This window comes from Cajanus cajan, chromosome 4, assembly GCF_000230855.2.
Source record: "Cajanus cajan strain Asha chromosome 4, NIPB_CcT2T_4, whole genome shotgun sequence".
NCBI classification, from domain to species: domain Eukaryota; kingdom Viridiplantae; phylum Streptophyta; class Magnoliopsida; order Fabales; family Fabaceae; genus Cajanus; species Cajanus cajan.
Window position 1 is genome coordinate 1,715,128 of NC_138520.1, and position 11,688 is coordinate 1,726,815.

At 30.8% G+C, this 11,688-nt stretch overlaps 2 protein-coding genes across 2 annotated transcripts; one reads left to right on the forward strand and one right to left on the reverse strand.

Moving 5' to 3' along the window:
• Positions 1-127: 127 nt before the first annotated feature.
• LOC109807554 (protein RER1B) lies at positions 128-3,945 on the forward strand. The gene is made up of 4 exons (XM_020370101.3): positions 128-288; positions 436-786; positions 3,267-3,447; positions 3,609-3,945. Exons 2-4 carry the CDS (start codon positions 437-439, stop codon positions 3,660-3,662), a joined length of 585 nt encoding a protein of 194 aa, XP_020225690.1. The 5' UTR covers positions 128-288; position 436; the 3' UTR covers positions 3,663-3,945.
• Positions 3,946-5,889: 1,944 nt separating this feature from the next.
• Positions 5,890-8,610, reverse strand: LOC109795080 (phenylcoumaran benzylic ether reductase POP1-like). The gene is made up of 5 exons (XM_083073892.1): positions 7,360-8,610; positions 7,137-7,271; positions 6,683-6,923; positions 6,402-6,605; positions 5,890-6,303 (listed from the first exon to the last, which is right to left on the reverse strand). Exons 1-5 carry the CDS (start codon positions 7,546-7,548, stop codon positions 6,137-6,139), a joined length of 936 nt encoding a protein of 311 aa, XP_082930018.1. The 5' UTR covers positions 7,549-8,610; the 3' UTR covers positions 5,890-6,136.
• Positions 8,611-11,688: the final 3,078 nt, after the last annotated feature.

Sequence of the window (11,688 nt, forward strand, 5' to 3'; positions counted from 1 at the left end):
GTTTTACGAAAATGTATAATAAAATATTTCCGTTATTGATGTTTCATTTACATACAGATATTTTATTTGTATTTTTAAATTTAAATAATTATAATTTTATTTATATTTAACACAGCAAATATTTTTTTGGATCTGTACTAAAGTTTATTTTTTATTTTCCTTTTACTTCCTTCACTAGTCGAAAAACATGAGAGATGAGACAGAGACAGAGGGTTGACGGAAAAAATAGGAAAGAAAGAAAGTGGCATCAACCTAATCCCCTGCCTCGCAGATCCACTCAGGCAGCAGGTCAGCTCCCATTCTTCAATTGTCTTTCTTGTCTCCACCTTATTCAAAATCACTCACCCAGATCTCATTTCCTCTTATTCTATCATCCTTTCTCTATTGTTTTTAAGCTTAAAACTTCAGAACCCTAACCTTGGCTTATTCAATTAGAATGGAGGGAAGTGGAGGTGGCGCTGCTTCTTCGTCTCCACCAGTGGCTAAATATTTAAACGACTTCTCCAAGTTGTTTCAATACTATCTCGATAAATCTACTCCCCATTCTGTGTACCGATGGATTGGGACTTTAGTCATTGCAATCATCTACGTTTTGCGAACTTTTTATGTGCAGGGATTTTACATTGTTTCTTACGGCCTCGGAATCTACCTTCTCAATCTCTTGATCGGTTTTCTCTCCCCTTTGGTTGATCCTGAGCTCGATCCCTCTAACGCCCCTATGCTTCCAACCAAAGGCTCTGATGAGTTCAAACCCTTCATTCGCCGCCTCCCTGAGTTCAAGTTCTGGTAATTTCTCATTTTCTCGGTTTAAGTTCCGCTAATTCAGGATCTTTTATATAATGGCGTCGAACGAAGATAAACCGAGTTAGGTTAAGTCCCTTGTTCTGTTCGGATAAACTTCTTCGTTAACAAATATGGGAAGAGAAAATAAGAAGATATACTGATTTAGGTCTTAATTGGATAAACTTATAACTAAACACTTATAGGAGAAAAAAAAAAGGAATTAAAATGAATTTAGCTTCTTCCATTAGTTAAAATTAGCTTGCGGATAGGACAAGTGAAAATTAGCTTGCGGACTGGATAATATGAGAGATACTTTATATATTAGCTTATACATGAGCTAATTTTAGCTTGTAAAAAGAATTTTAATGCATTTTACCTTCTAAATTTCTTCGGTAACTGTTTATTGAAAAGTTTTATCCACACATGATCTTAAACTTTTCTTGAAAGTTAAAAGGTCTATTTGGATAAACTTCCCCAGTAATACTTCTAGGAGAATAAAATAGGATAGAAAAATTACATGAGTTTTTTCATATGGTAAAACTAACATTTTGAAGAAGCTAAGAAGAGAGATCTTCTACAAATTAGTTCATGCATTAACTAATTTAAGCTTGTAGAAAAAATTATTTCATTTTTTTCTACTAAATGGTCCTATGGAGAAGTTTACCAAAACAAATCCAAAATCAACTTACTTCTCCTATTACTGCTTATTGAAATGTTTTATTCAAAGAGGGCCTTAAACTTCCCCTGTGAATTATAACTAACTTATGTAGCAAGTAGTGATCTACACAGTTTATTCCTTGAATAAAAGAGACTCTTTCCAGTAGAGGTTTTGATGGAAGTTTGCTAGGGAGATAGTGGGTGAAGATTAATTTTGGCTTTCCAGTGAAAAGAGAAAAGAAGCATAGTGTGGTTTTTGTGACGTGTCTCTACATAATTCTCAGTACAGTTTTTAGAACTCTTTCATTCATGACAGAAAGTCAGAAACCATGACAGAATACCCCTTCATAGCGTCATTTGAAATGTTCTCCACAGTACCATTATATATTGTATGCAACGTACAAACTTTTCAAATGCAGAATTTCACCCCTTGACATGAATATCTGGACCATTGCCAGTTTCCTTATAAGATAATCACTTGATTCCCTTACTCGTGCCAAGCCATATATAGTGATTTAATATTGAATGGGAGAGATGCCAAAGAAACTTCGTATTCCTTAAAGTTTTGGTCTTTATAACCTCATGAGGCTTGATTAATAAAACTATAAATGATTGTGTCCCAGGCTGTGACATAGATCAGCAAGTAGCCCACCGATTATGTAATAGCCAACTTTGGTAGATATTGATGGGTCGTGGAGTTTTTCTGTTGTACAATTGGTAGTATTCAGTCTTAATTGGTTTGTTATATTTCGTTATATGTTGTAAGTTATGTGTGTTATTGACCTAAAATTTGTATTTGGGACTGAGATATTCTATGTAATGTCAACATTTAAAAATATATAAAAATTTATAGTGTAAAACTTCATTTTAGTTTGTGAAAGTGTATAGGTCATATTAATCCCTAAAATTAAGAAAATTTCAAATAAGTCCCTGAAACTGCAATTTTTGTCCATCATCATATTAGTCTAAAATTTAAAAAAAAAATGACTTGAGTGATAATAATAATATTAATAATAATAATAATGTATGTTTTGGGATTAAAATAACAGTAAGTACTTAAATTTAGGAACTTAGATGAAACAATTGAAAATTTCAAGGAGTTATTTGAAATTTTCATTGTTTTAGGAAGTAGGAACTAATGTGATAGTGCATACATTTATAGGGAACAAAAGAAAAGTGTTGTTTTCTTTCAATGTTTTGTTGTGTCTGCATAAGTGTGATCCCATGACCATTTATCAGATTAAGATCTTCTACAGTTGGGATAATAATTGCATCAATCTGATCCTTTAATTTGATTTATTAAATTATAAACTTATAGGAAGAGAAAATAAGAAGATATACTGATTTAAGTCCTTTTTAGATAAACTTTTAAATAAACAATTGTAGTTATAGGAAAAGAAAATAAGAAAGTAAAATGAATTAAACTTTTTTCGTAAGTTAAAATTAGCTATTGGATAAGTCAAAAGCTCTCTCATTTGACTTCTAATTAGAAGTTAGTTTTAACTTATCCATAAGCTAATTTTAACTTGTAGAAGAATTTTAATTCTTTTTACCATCTTATTTTCTTCAATAACTGTTTATTGATATTTTTTTCTTTATTCAAACAAGACCTTAAACTTATTCCATTAGTTAAAACCAAGTTACTTCTCATATAACTGCGTATTGAAATGTTTTATTCAAACAGGGCCTTAAATTTCTCCCATAAATTGAAATTAACTTGTGTGATGAGTAGTGATTTTGGTGGTGTGAGTTCATTTGCATGAGTAATTTATTTACTCAGAGTGGTTGCTGCTATTCATGCGCGTGAATTTTTGTAATGGATGCAGGTATTCCTTCACCAAGGCTCTCTGCATAGCCTTTGTAATGACCTTCTTTTCCGTATTTGATGTTCCTGTCTTTTGGCCCATATTACTCTGTTACTGGTTTGTTCTCTTTGTCCTTACAATGAGGCGCCAAATTGCACACATGATCAAATACAAATATATTCCTTTCAACTTGGGGAAGCAGGTTGAGTTTCTTATGCTTAAATTGCCCTTCTATCATTTATCTTGCTTGTGCAACAACTGTTATTTCTTTGTACCTTAAGTCCAGCACAAGTAAGATTTGCTTTTGTTTTTGTGTCCTTTCTTGGTGAAATATAACGCAGTATTTCTTTTAATATTTGACAGAAGTATGGAAGTAAGAAATCTTCTGCAGGTAGCAGTGGCTCTCGGGCAGACTGATACTTGGCTCTCATGATTTGAATGTCTGCTTAGGTTAGGTTTTGAGAACATTCAGGCTAGTTAATTTCCTCTCTTTTTTCGTAAAAACTTGTATTCATGGCATTATGGATGCCGGTATGCACACTGTGCAGTTACAGAAAATCTTAAACGTCCACTCGTTGTTATATTATACATATTATACCTGAAGTGAAGACGTGCTAATATTGGCAGCGAATATCATTGTCACTACACATGTATTCATTGGATTTTCTTGTAAATCTCAGCCTGTATTGTTAATTTTTTATGCTGTGACCTGAGCCTTCTACCTCAATATTCAGGCAAAATTCATCTCTTTCGCTTTCGCTTCAGGTTCAGGTTGAGTGTAATTTGTCTCTTAAAGTACGTTGCTTAGGATGCTATTGAAAGCCGATGTGCTTCTAAGCTGTTTAAAGTCTTTAGACACTGCCCAACTAGTTATTGTTTCACAGGAACTTGTGCAAATGACGGTGGGAGTCCCTATTTTAAGGGAAAGGACATGAACCATTTCATAATTGAGAGCTATTTTTGAACGAGTTTAGCTCTAATTTTACAGTATTTTTATCGAACACACCCATAATATTGCTTGCAAATAAGCCGATTTTTCTTACCAAAAACAAGAATCCATGAATTATATTCGACATGGATTTTGCCTTCTAATTAATTATTTGGCTCCTTTAAAATCAGCAAAAAAAACTCAATTTTGAAAGCAAAGAAATATATATAGAGAGAAGGGTTTAAATAATACCGGTATAATTTTTATTAAGTATTATACTGTTTAATAATTTTATATTAAATATGAATTTTGTAAATACAATTATTGAATTATAATTTCATATTATTTTATATATTTATATCAAATTTTGTTAAAATTGAACAACTTGAAGATAATTAAAATATTTATATTTCATTATTTTTTAAAATATATATATTATGTCAATTTTATTTTATAAAAATGAAGTATTAAATCATCTTTGATTAATATAAAATTTTGTATATATAATTTAAGACTAAAGAATTTTTTATCTCATGGTTAGATTCATAAAATTTATATTTAATATAAAATTATTGAATGATGTAATACTTAGTAAAAGTTACTCCGACATCGTTCGAATCCTCAACAATCATACTGTTTTTCTTTTGGGGTATAGTTGTATTTTTTATATCTGTTAACGGCGATGAATCCCTTGGGTTGAATTGGATGAGGTATGTCATATGCCTATTGTTGTGATTTATTAAAGATGAAGAATCTTACATTGATTTAAGTGAGAAATCTTTATTATTGTGAGCTATTTACCGTGATACATCACTAGTTGTATAAGATTGAACAATGTAAACTCTTGATAAAATTAGTTGAAAAAAATCTCGAGTTTTGATTAAGGATTAGATATTATTAATCAGATTAGATGTAAGTTATATGATGAAATTAAGATAAATTTCAATGTATTCTGTTCTAACCTTTCTTTTTAATTTACACAATTTATATTATTTTTTAATTTATATATCTATTAGACCTTACGCATTCGCAAAAGGCATATATTAATCAAATTACTACATCAAAGAAAATCAGCTTAAATTGATTCGATAGTTATATCCTCCGTATTTTTGATAAAATGTTTGCCAAAAGTCAAACTGAATTATCTTCCTCCGAAATTGTTGGTCATTTGGGCTACACTATCTTCTAACATACTGTCATTTCCCTTTTTGTTAAGATATATTGTTTCACCTAAAATTTGATACAAGTAAGAAGGAAATGAAATTTAAATTAATGACATCAACAAGCATGTAATAAAAATATCATAGCATATATAGGATAGGTTACGTCATACTTGGTTATTTTGAGGGGGCGCAGCCAGCAAGTGAGTGCTATTACATAATTCTCTTTATATAAACAAAGATTGACGAATTGAAAAACATTCTCAATTTTATCAATTTTATCAATTTTGTATCAATTATTTTGTCGAACTTAACGGATTAATTGAGTTATGTTGAACTACTTATTTTTAGGCTTAAAATTCATTGAGTTTGTTTGACTTAATTTTATATTTTCTTCCTTTGAAAAATTTAAATAAAATGGAAAATAAAGTAAAGTTGGCAAATGTGTCTTATTTTGATAGATCAATGAGTCAAAATTGTTCAATTCAAAATATCATAACAGTTTATTGCATAGTTTAAATTGTAGTTCAGTTCAAGATTTTATAGTATAGTTCAATGACACAAAAGAATAGTTCAATTCAGTTCGTCTGAACTAATATTTAGTTTAGTTCAGTTCATATGAACTACTTTTAAGTTCAGTATAATTTTTATTTGCCCACCCCTAATTTTGAGGGGGAACAGCCAGCAAGGGAGTGCTATTACATAATTCTCTTTATATAAACAAAGATTGACGAATGGAAAAACATTCTCTTTATTAAAACAAAGCTTCGGGAAGGAAAAAGCATATCGACTAGGCTCGCATCTCAAACAAACTGATTAAGGAACTCATCCACAGTGGTGTATTTGACATCAGGATATAAAGCTGAAGCTTCCACACCGAATGAAGGCTCAATTTCAAAGTTAGTATGATCCCCCTTTACATAGGAAGAGTAATGAAGCGATAGCAATGCATTCACGGGATGTGAAGACTCTGAAAAAAAAAAAACAAAAAAGGAAATAAGTTATCATTATTAAATGCAACACTACATAACCAAAAATAATGATCATATTCCCTTGACCCTAGCTAACCTTGAATTTGCTTCAGGACTTGCTCTTCTGGGACATAGATTCTTTCAAGAGTTTTACCGATCTTTCCCTCCCAGAGAGTAACTAGCTCGTTAAACGATAAGGTATTAGCTGGTGGTCTAATGTAGAGAATTTTGTTCAGGGTTCTTGGATCATCCACAGCTTTGATTGTGTAAGTGGCAATATCCTCTTCCTTGTTAAAAACAGCTGTTAATGAAGCAAAAGTTCATAAGACGTACAAGGGTGACTAGTAAATTTGTGAATTCTAATGAGTCATAGCATACCTTTGGGGTTTCCATCTCCTAGGATAGTAATTTTGTCTCTAGGAGCAGCTTCAATTGGAGGAAGCTGTGACAATTTGGGTAGGAAGAAACTAGCAAAGTAATTGTTTGACACAATAGTGTAAGGAATTCCTTCAGCCTCAATGATTCTGCGAACTCTGACCTTTGTTGCAAATAAACTCTTCACAGGGTCCACTGCATGAGTCCGGTCCACATCAAGTCCAAACTCAGATGGAAAGAACCTCTGAAACAGAATAGTGTTAAGTGTTTGTTAGTGCAAACTCAAAATCTCTCTCATTTATATTAAAAAAAAATGTTAACATCGCTCTCTAACACAATTTTTCTTACAATCTCTCTACCATTAATGTCATTGGGAGTGTCAGTAACATATCTTTGGTAATTGGTATATATATATATATATATATATAAGTGCTACATTTCAAAAATACTTATATACCTTAACATTTCCTGCTTCTTTAATGGCGTAAATGATCTTATCTTGATCAGCCAGCTGCAGGTATCCTAGGGTGGAAATGACCACATCGACCTGCTTTATGGCATTGACCAAACTTTGGTGATCTTTTATATCTCCCTGCATGTTATAATAAGGTCAGTTCAATTATATATATATAGATAAAATGAAAGACACGTGCATGTATAAATGATTGGGGTTAACGTACGATAAGAAAATGAACACCGAGGTTTCTGAATTTGTCGAAGAGGGGTGTTTTGTGAGGGTTAGAAAGAGAGGATTCCCTAACGAAAGCAAAGGTCGGGTGAGAAGCTTTGGCAGTGGCCTCCACGACGTGTTTTCCAAAGTGACCAGTGCCTCCAATGATCAGAATCTTGCTCTTACTCTTCTCTGCCATTCTTCCTCTTAACTAACTACTTAGTCTTAATCAGTGAATGCCACACCCATCAACGCTGCTTCTCCTTTTATAGACGCTGTCAGAAGTATAATATCCGGTTAATTATCAAAGTTCTATAATAACTACTATTTCAGACTCAAAATAAGTAGAATAGTCCACCAAAATATAAGTAAACTGAAAATTAATTTTATCTTTTTTAATAATGATATCATTTCTAAAAATAACCTGACTTTTTTTTTAATAACTTTATTTTTTTTTATATCAGATTTTAATGAAGAACAATGCTCTCACGTTCAATAATAAGTGTCATTTATGTTTTTTTATAAAAAAATAATAATAAATAAATAAAATAGATTGCAAAATTAACTTTATTAGTAACATTTTTTTTATTGTAAACAATACAATACGACAACAGCTTTCCAAAAATGTTACGAGTATAGATTAAAAAATTAAAATTAAAATTAATATTATATTAAAAAAATTAAAATAATACTTATTTTAAAACTTATTTTTTATTACACGGAATTTGAGTATAAAATAGAGAATATAAGAAGAAAAATATTTTTAATTGAGATAAATAAAGTTAAATGATATTAAATAATTTTCTTAATTTTTGCATAAATTAGTTAATATTACTTATATTTATATTTAGGGTAACATTAATGTTAGAAATTTAATTATTTTTATTGAATATGATTAAGTTTGTTAAATTTGATTGTCAAATCAACTATTATTGCAAAATTTAAGTTTTAGTCAACAACTTAATTTATATCCTTAATTATTATTTAAAATAAATATTATAAATTATAATATTTGATATTATTAATTAATATTAAATATATAAAAATTAATATTTAATTATTAAAAATTGTATAATAAATAACATTAATATCAGTCATTTAAGTGTTCATTAAATAAAAATAGTTCATTAATATGTATGGTTGGCTAGGTGGGCCCGTAATTGTGAGTGGGATAAGGCTATCCGTGTTAATTGAAATATGTTGTTGTAATGGATACTCTATAATAGACCATTCCTTATACTATGCTCAAGTAATTATAATATCATTTTTTTTCTTTTTAAAAGCAAATCATTTAATATTATTTAACAATATATTTTGTACTCTCTTTTTTATTCATAATCATTTTTTTCTTTTTTTTCATTGTCATTTTTTTTAAAATTAATAATTTATTACTTTTTTTAAAATTTTTATTATTGATAATTAATGTGTGTTTATTGAATAATGTATTTACTTTTTTTAACGTACATATTTCTTCTCTGATCACTTAAAAGATATAACAGAAAAATAAGTAATAAATACTTTAAAATTAAAATATTAATTATTTTTTTAATTTTATACATAACCTTAAACGTTAAAAAAATCATTTATTGGTACTTTTTTCAACATCTTTTACAGTTTAGATGCTATTGTATGATCAGTGTTTTCTGTTTTGAATGATAATGTCATGCTGAAATTTGAACACATCATCTATAAAAAGTTTCAAAAAATAAATGATTCACAAAATAAACTTTAAATAAAATGAAATATTATTATTTGCGAAATATATTTTAAAGCAACTAATTTATAAATAATGAGCATAAATAGTAATGTAATATTCACTATTACACTTAATATTTTAAATTATTATTTAATGCACAGAAACATACTAATAAAATATTATTATTCCTGAAATATACTTTAAAGGAAATAATTTTTTAAAAATTAAGTTATAAATTAAATATCAAAATTATATAAATTAATATTTCATTATTAAAATGATGTTAATATAAGACTTTTTTTTATTAAATATGATCAAACAGGTTCGTTAAATTTGATTGATCAGATAAACTATTAACGTAAAATTCAAATTTCGATATATGACTACGTATTTTTTAATTTCTATCGTGAATTTTTAATTAAAATAAAATATTATAAATTATTTTAAATTAATCTATATGTTTATCAAAATATTAATTTTATTTATTATTATTTGTAAAATATTTTAAAGTATATAATTTAAAACACTCAGCATAAAAAATAATGTAAGCCATTTAACTTTTCATTAAATAGTCCTAAAATCCTAAAAAAAATAAGATAATTATTAGTTTGTATCCTTATTAATTAATTAAAATAAGATATTAAGAATTATTCTAAATTTAACTGCATTTTTATTAAATAATTCATTTTAATTATTATTCTCATGAAATTTCTTTTAATAACTATATTAAAAATAAAGTATGGTTATGTAACGACCCGCCTGGTCAATACACACAGCACAGCACACTGGACCTTATATATATATATATATATAAGGTCCAAATCCGTCTAGAATCAGAGTGTACAAAATACATCCAGCAAATGTTAACTAGGTAGCTAAATATATCAAAAGAATAAAAACTCCATTTGTTAGCTGCAGACTCTCCTCAGCAAACACCAACCTAACCCTGCCCTGCTCCCATACATAGTATGATTATCGCAGTCCAAACCACATGGAAACAATAAAGGGTAAGTAGTGAACAAAAACAACATACATATATAAATATGTGAATAGTAAACAGCTACAGCTATCAGCACATCAATCAGCTTAACAAAAACAGCTTAAAATACCACATCATTTAGCAATAACAGCACCGACTTAGCGGCTATAACAACATAAATAGCAATAAAACATACAATGCGTCGTCACGCATATCAGCTCGGAGATCTCCTACAACAGCTCAGCCTTACGGCCTACAACAGTTTATATCAGCATACAGCAAAGCACAGCTTACAACAATATCATCTTACAACACGACTAAACAGCTATTACAGCACAACAATATACATCAAATACAGCTTAAATCAGCATACAGCACAGCTCAGCTTAACATCTAAACACAGCTCACAACACAGCCTAAACATCCTTAATCAGCAATAACATCTAACAACACGGCATATTCATCAATTTCATCTCTGTTCAGCATATATCTACATTTGTCAGCAAATTTTAGCACATAAATCATCATCTCATCCGCGCCCGGCGCACTCATGGTCACGCCCGACGTGGCACAACTAGAGAGCACCAGGGATCATCGCGCCTGGCACAATTCCTATTGTGCCCAGCATGATAGGAGGCAGAGACCTCACAAGGTCTCATAAGCCCGGCGTGCAAACTCGTGCTCGGTGCAAGGTAAGCAGAGACCTTCCCAAGGTCTCACGCCCGGCGCAATATAAATTGCACCCGATGCCACCTCTGGCAGAGACTCCCAAGAAGTCTCTACGCCCGGCGAGACCAAGTCACGCCCGGCGTCAGACTAGAATCACCAATCAACCTAAGCACCTAAAACAACTTTCAACTTAACCAAATCACTAACTGTGAAATGAAAACCCTCATATAAAACAACGTATCAGGAGTTATACTACTCCTACCATACTCATCCTTATCTTATATGAAAGATAAGAAGATTTCCTACAACTCTCATGAAGACACCAAGTCTTAATTTCTTCATCTACCTTGTTAAAAATGATAAAAACCGCAACAGCTGCAACCAATGCTGGCAGCTTGACCCCTCTTCACTAAAACAGCCATATCTTGAGTTCTAGAACTCCTTTTTGGGTGATTCTAACGCCATTGGAAAGATAACATCCAAGGTTACAACTTTCATACAGACTATAAAGTCAAATTCTGAAAGAAAAACGCACGCCCGGCGCATTAAAATCACGCCCGGCGCAAATCTCAACCAGAGACCTAACGAGGTCTTTTGCGCCCGGCGCAAATTATTCTGTGCCCGACGCAATATCAGTGACAAAAACACAAGATTCACGTCTGATAGTGCGCCCGGCATGGTTCTCCCCACACCCGGCGTGATTCACCCAGGGATTCCCCATTTCAAATCACGCCCGGCGCGAAGAACTGCACCCGGCACAATTTCAAACAGTAACCCTCACTACTTCGAAAATTTCACCCAAAACCTGCAAAAATCAACATCCCAAACAAATGCAAACCCAGCAAAGTGTCACGTTTTCAACCAACAGCTCAAAAATCATGCCTTTTTACACATGCAACATCAAAACCCCGGAAATCCTGAAAACCCATTTTCCTCAAAAACAGCCAACAATCATCAAATCATCAAACCATCAATGAGTTCTAAACTCAATTTCG

What these genes read in the sequence shown, in the direction of transcription:
- LOC109807554 (XM_020370101.3), top strand. Translation starts at nt 437, where the DNA reads ATGGAGGGAAGTGGAGGTGGCGCTGCTTCTTCGTCTCCACCAGTGGCT. An exon ending in CTCCCTGAGTTCAAGTTCTG is followed by an intron (nt 787 to 3,266) that starts GTAATTTCTCAT and finishes TAATGGATGCAG; the next exon opens with GTATTCCTTCACCAAGGCTC. An exon ending in CTTTCAACTTGGGGAAGCAG is followed by an intron (nt 3,448 to 3,608) that starts GTTGAGTTTCTT and finishes AATATTTGACAG; the next exon opens with AAGTATGGAAGTAAGAAATC.
- LOC109795080 (XM_083073892.1), bottom strand. Translation starts at nt 7,548, where the DNA reads ATGGCAGAGAAGAGTAAGAGCAAGATTCTGATCATTGGAGGCACTGGT. An exon ending in AAGAAGCAGGAAATGTTAAG is followed by an intron (nt 6,924 to 7,136) that starts GTATATAAGTAT and finishes ATTCTGTTTCAG; the next exon opens with AGGTTCTTTCCATCTGAGTT. An exon ending in AGGAGATGGAAACCCCAAAG is followed by an intron (nt 6,606 to 6,682) that starts GTATGCTATGAC and finishes CTTCATTAACAG; the next exon opens with CTGTTTTTAACAAGGAAGAG.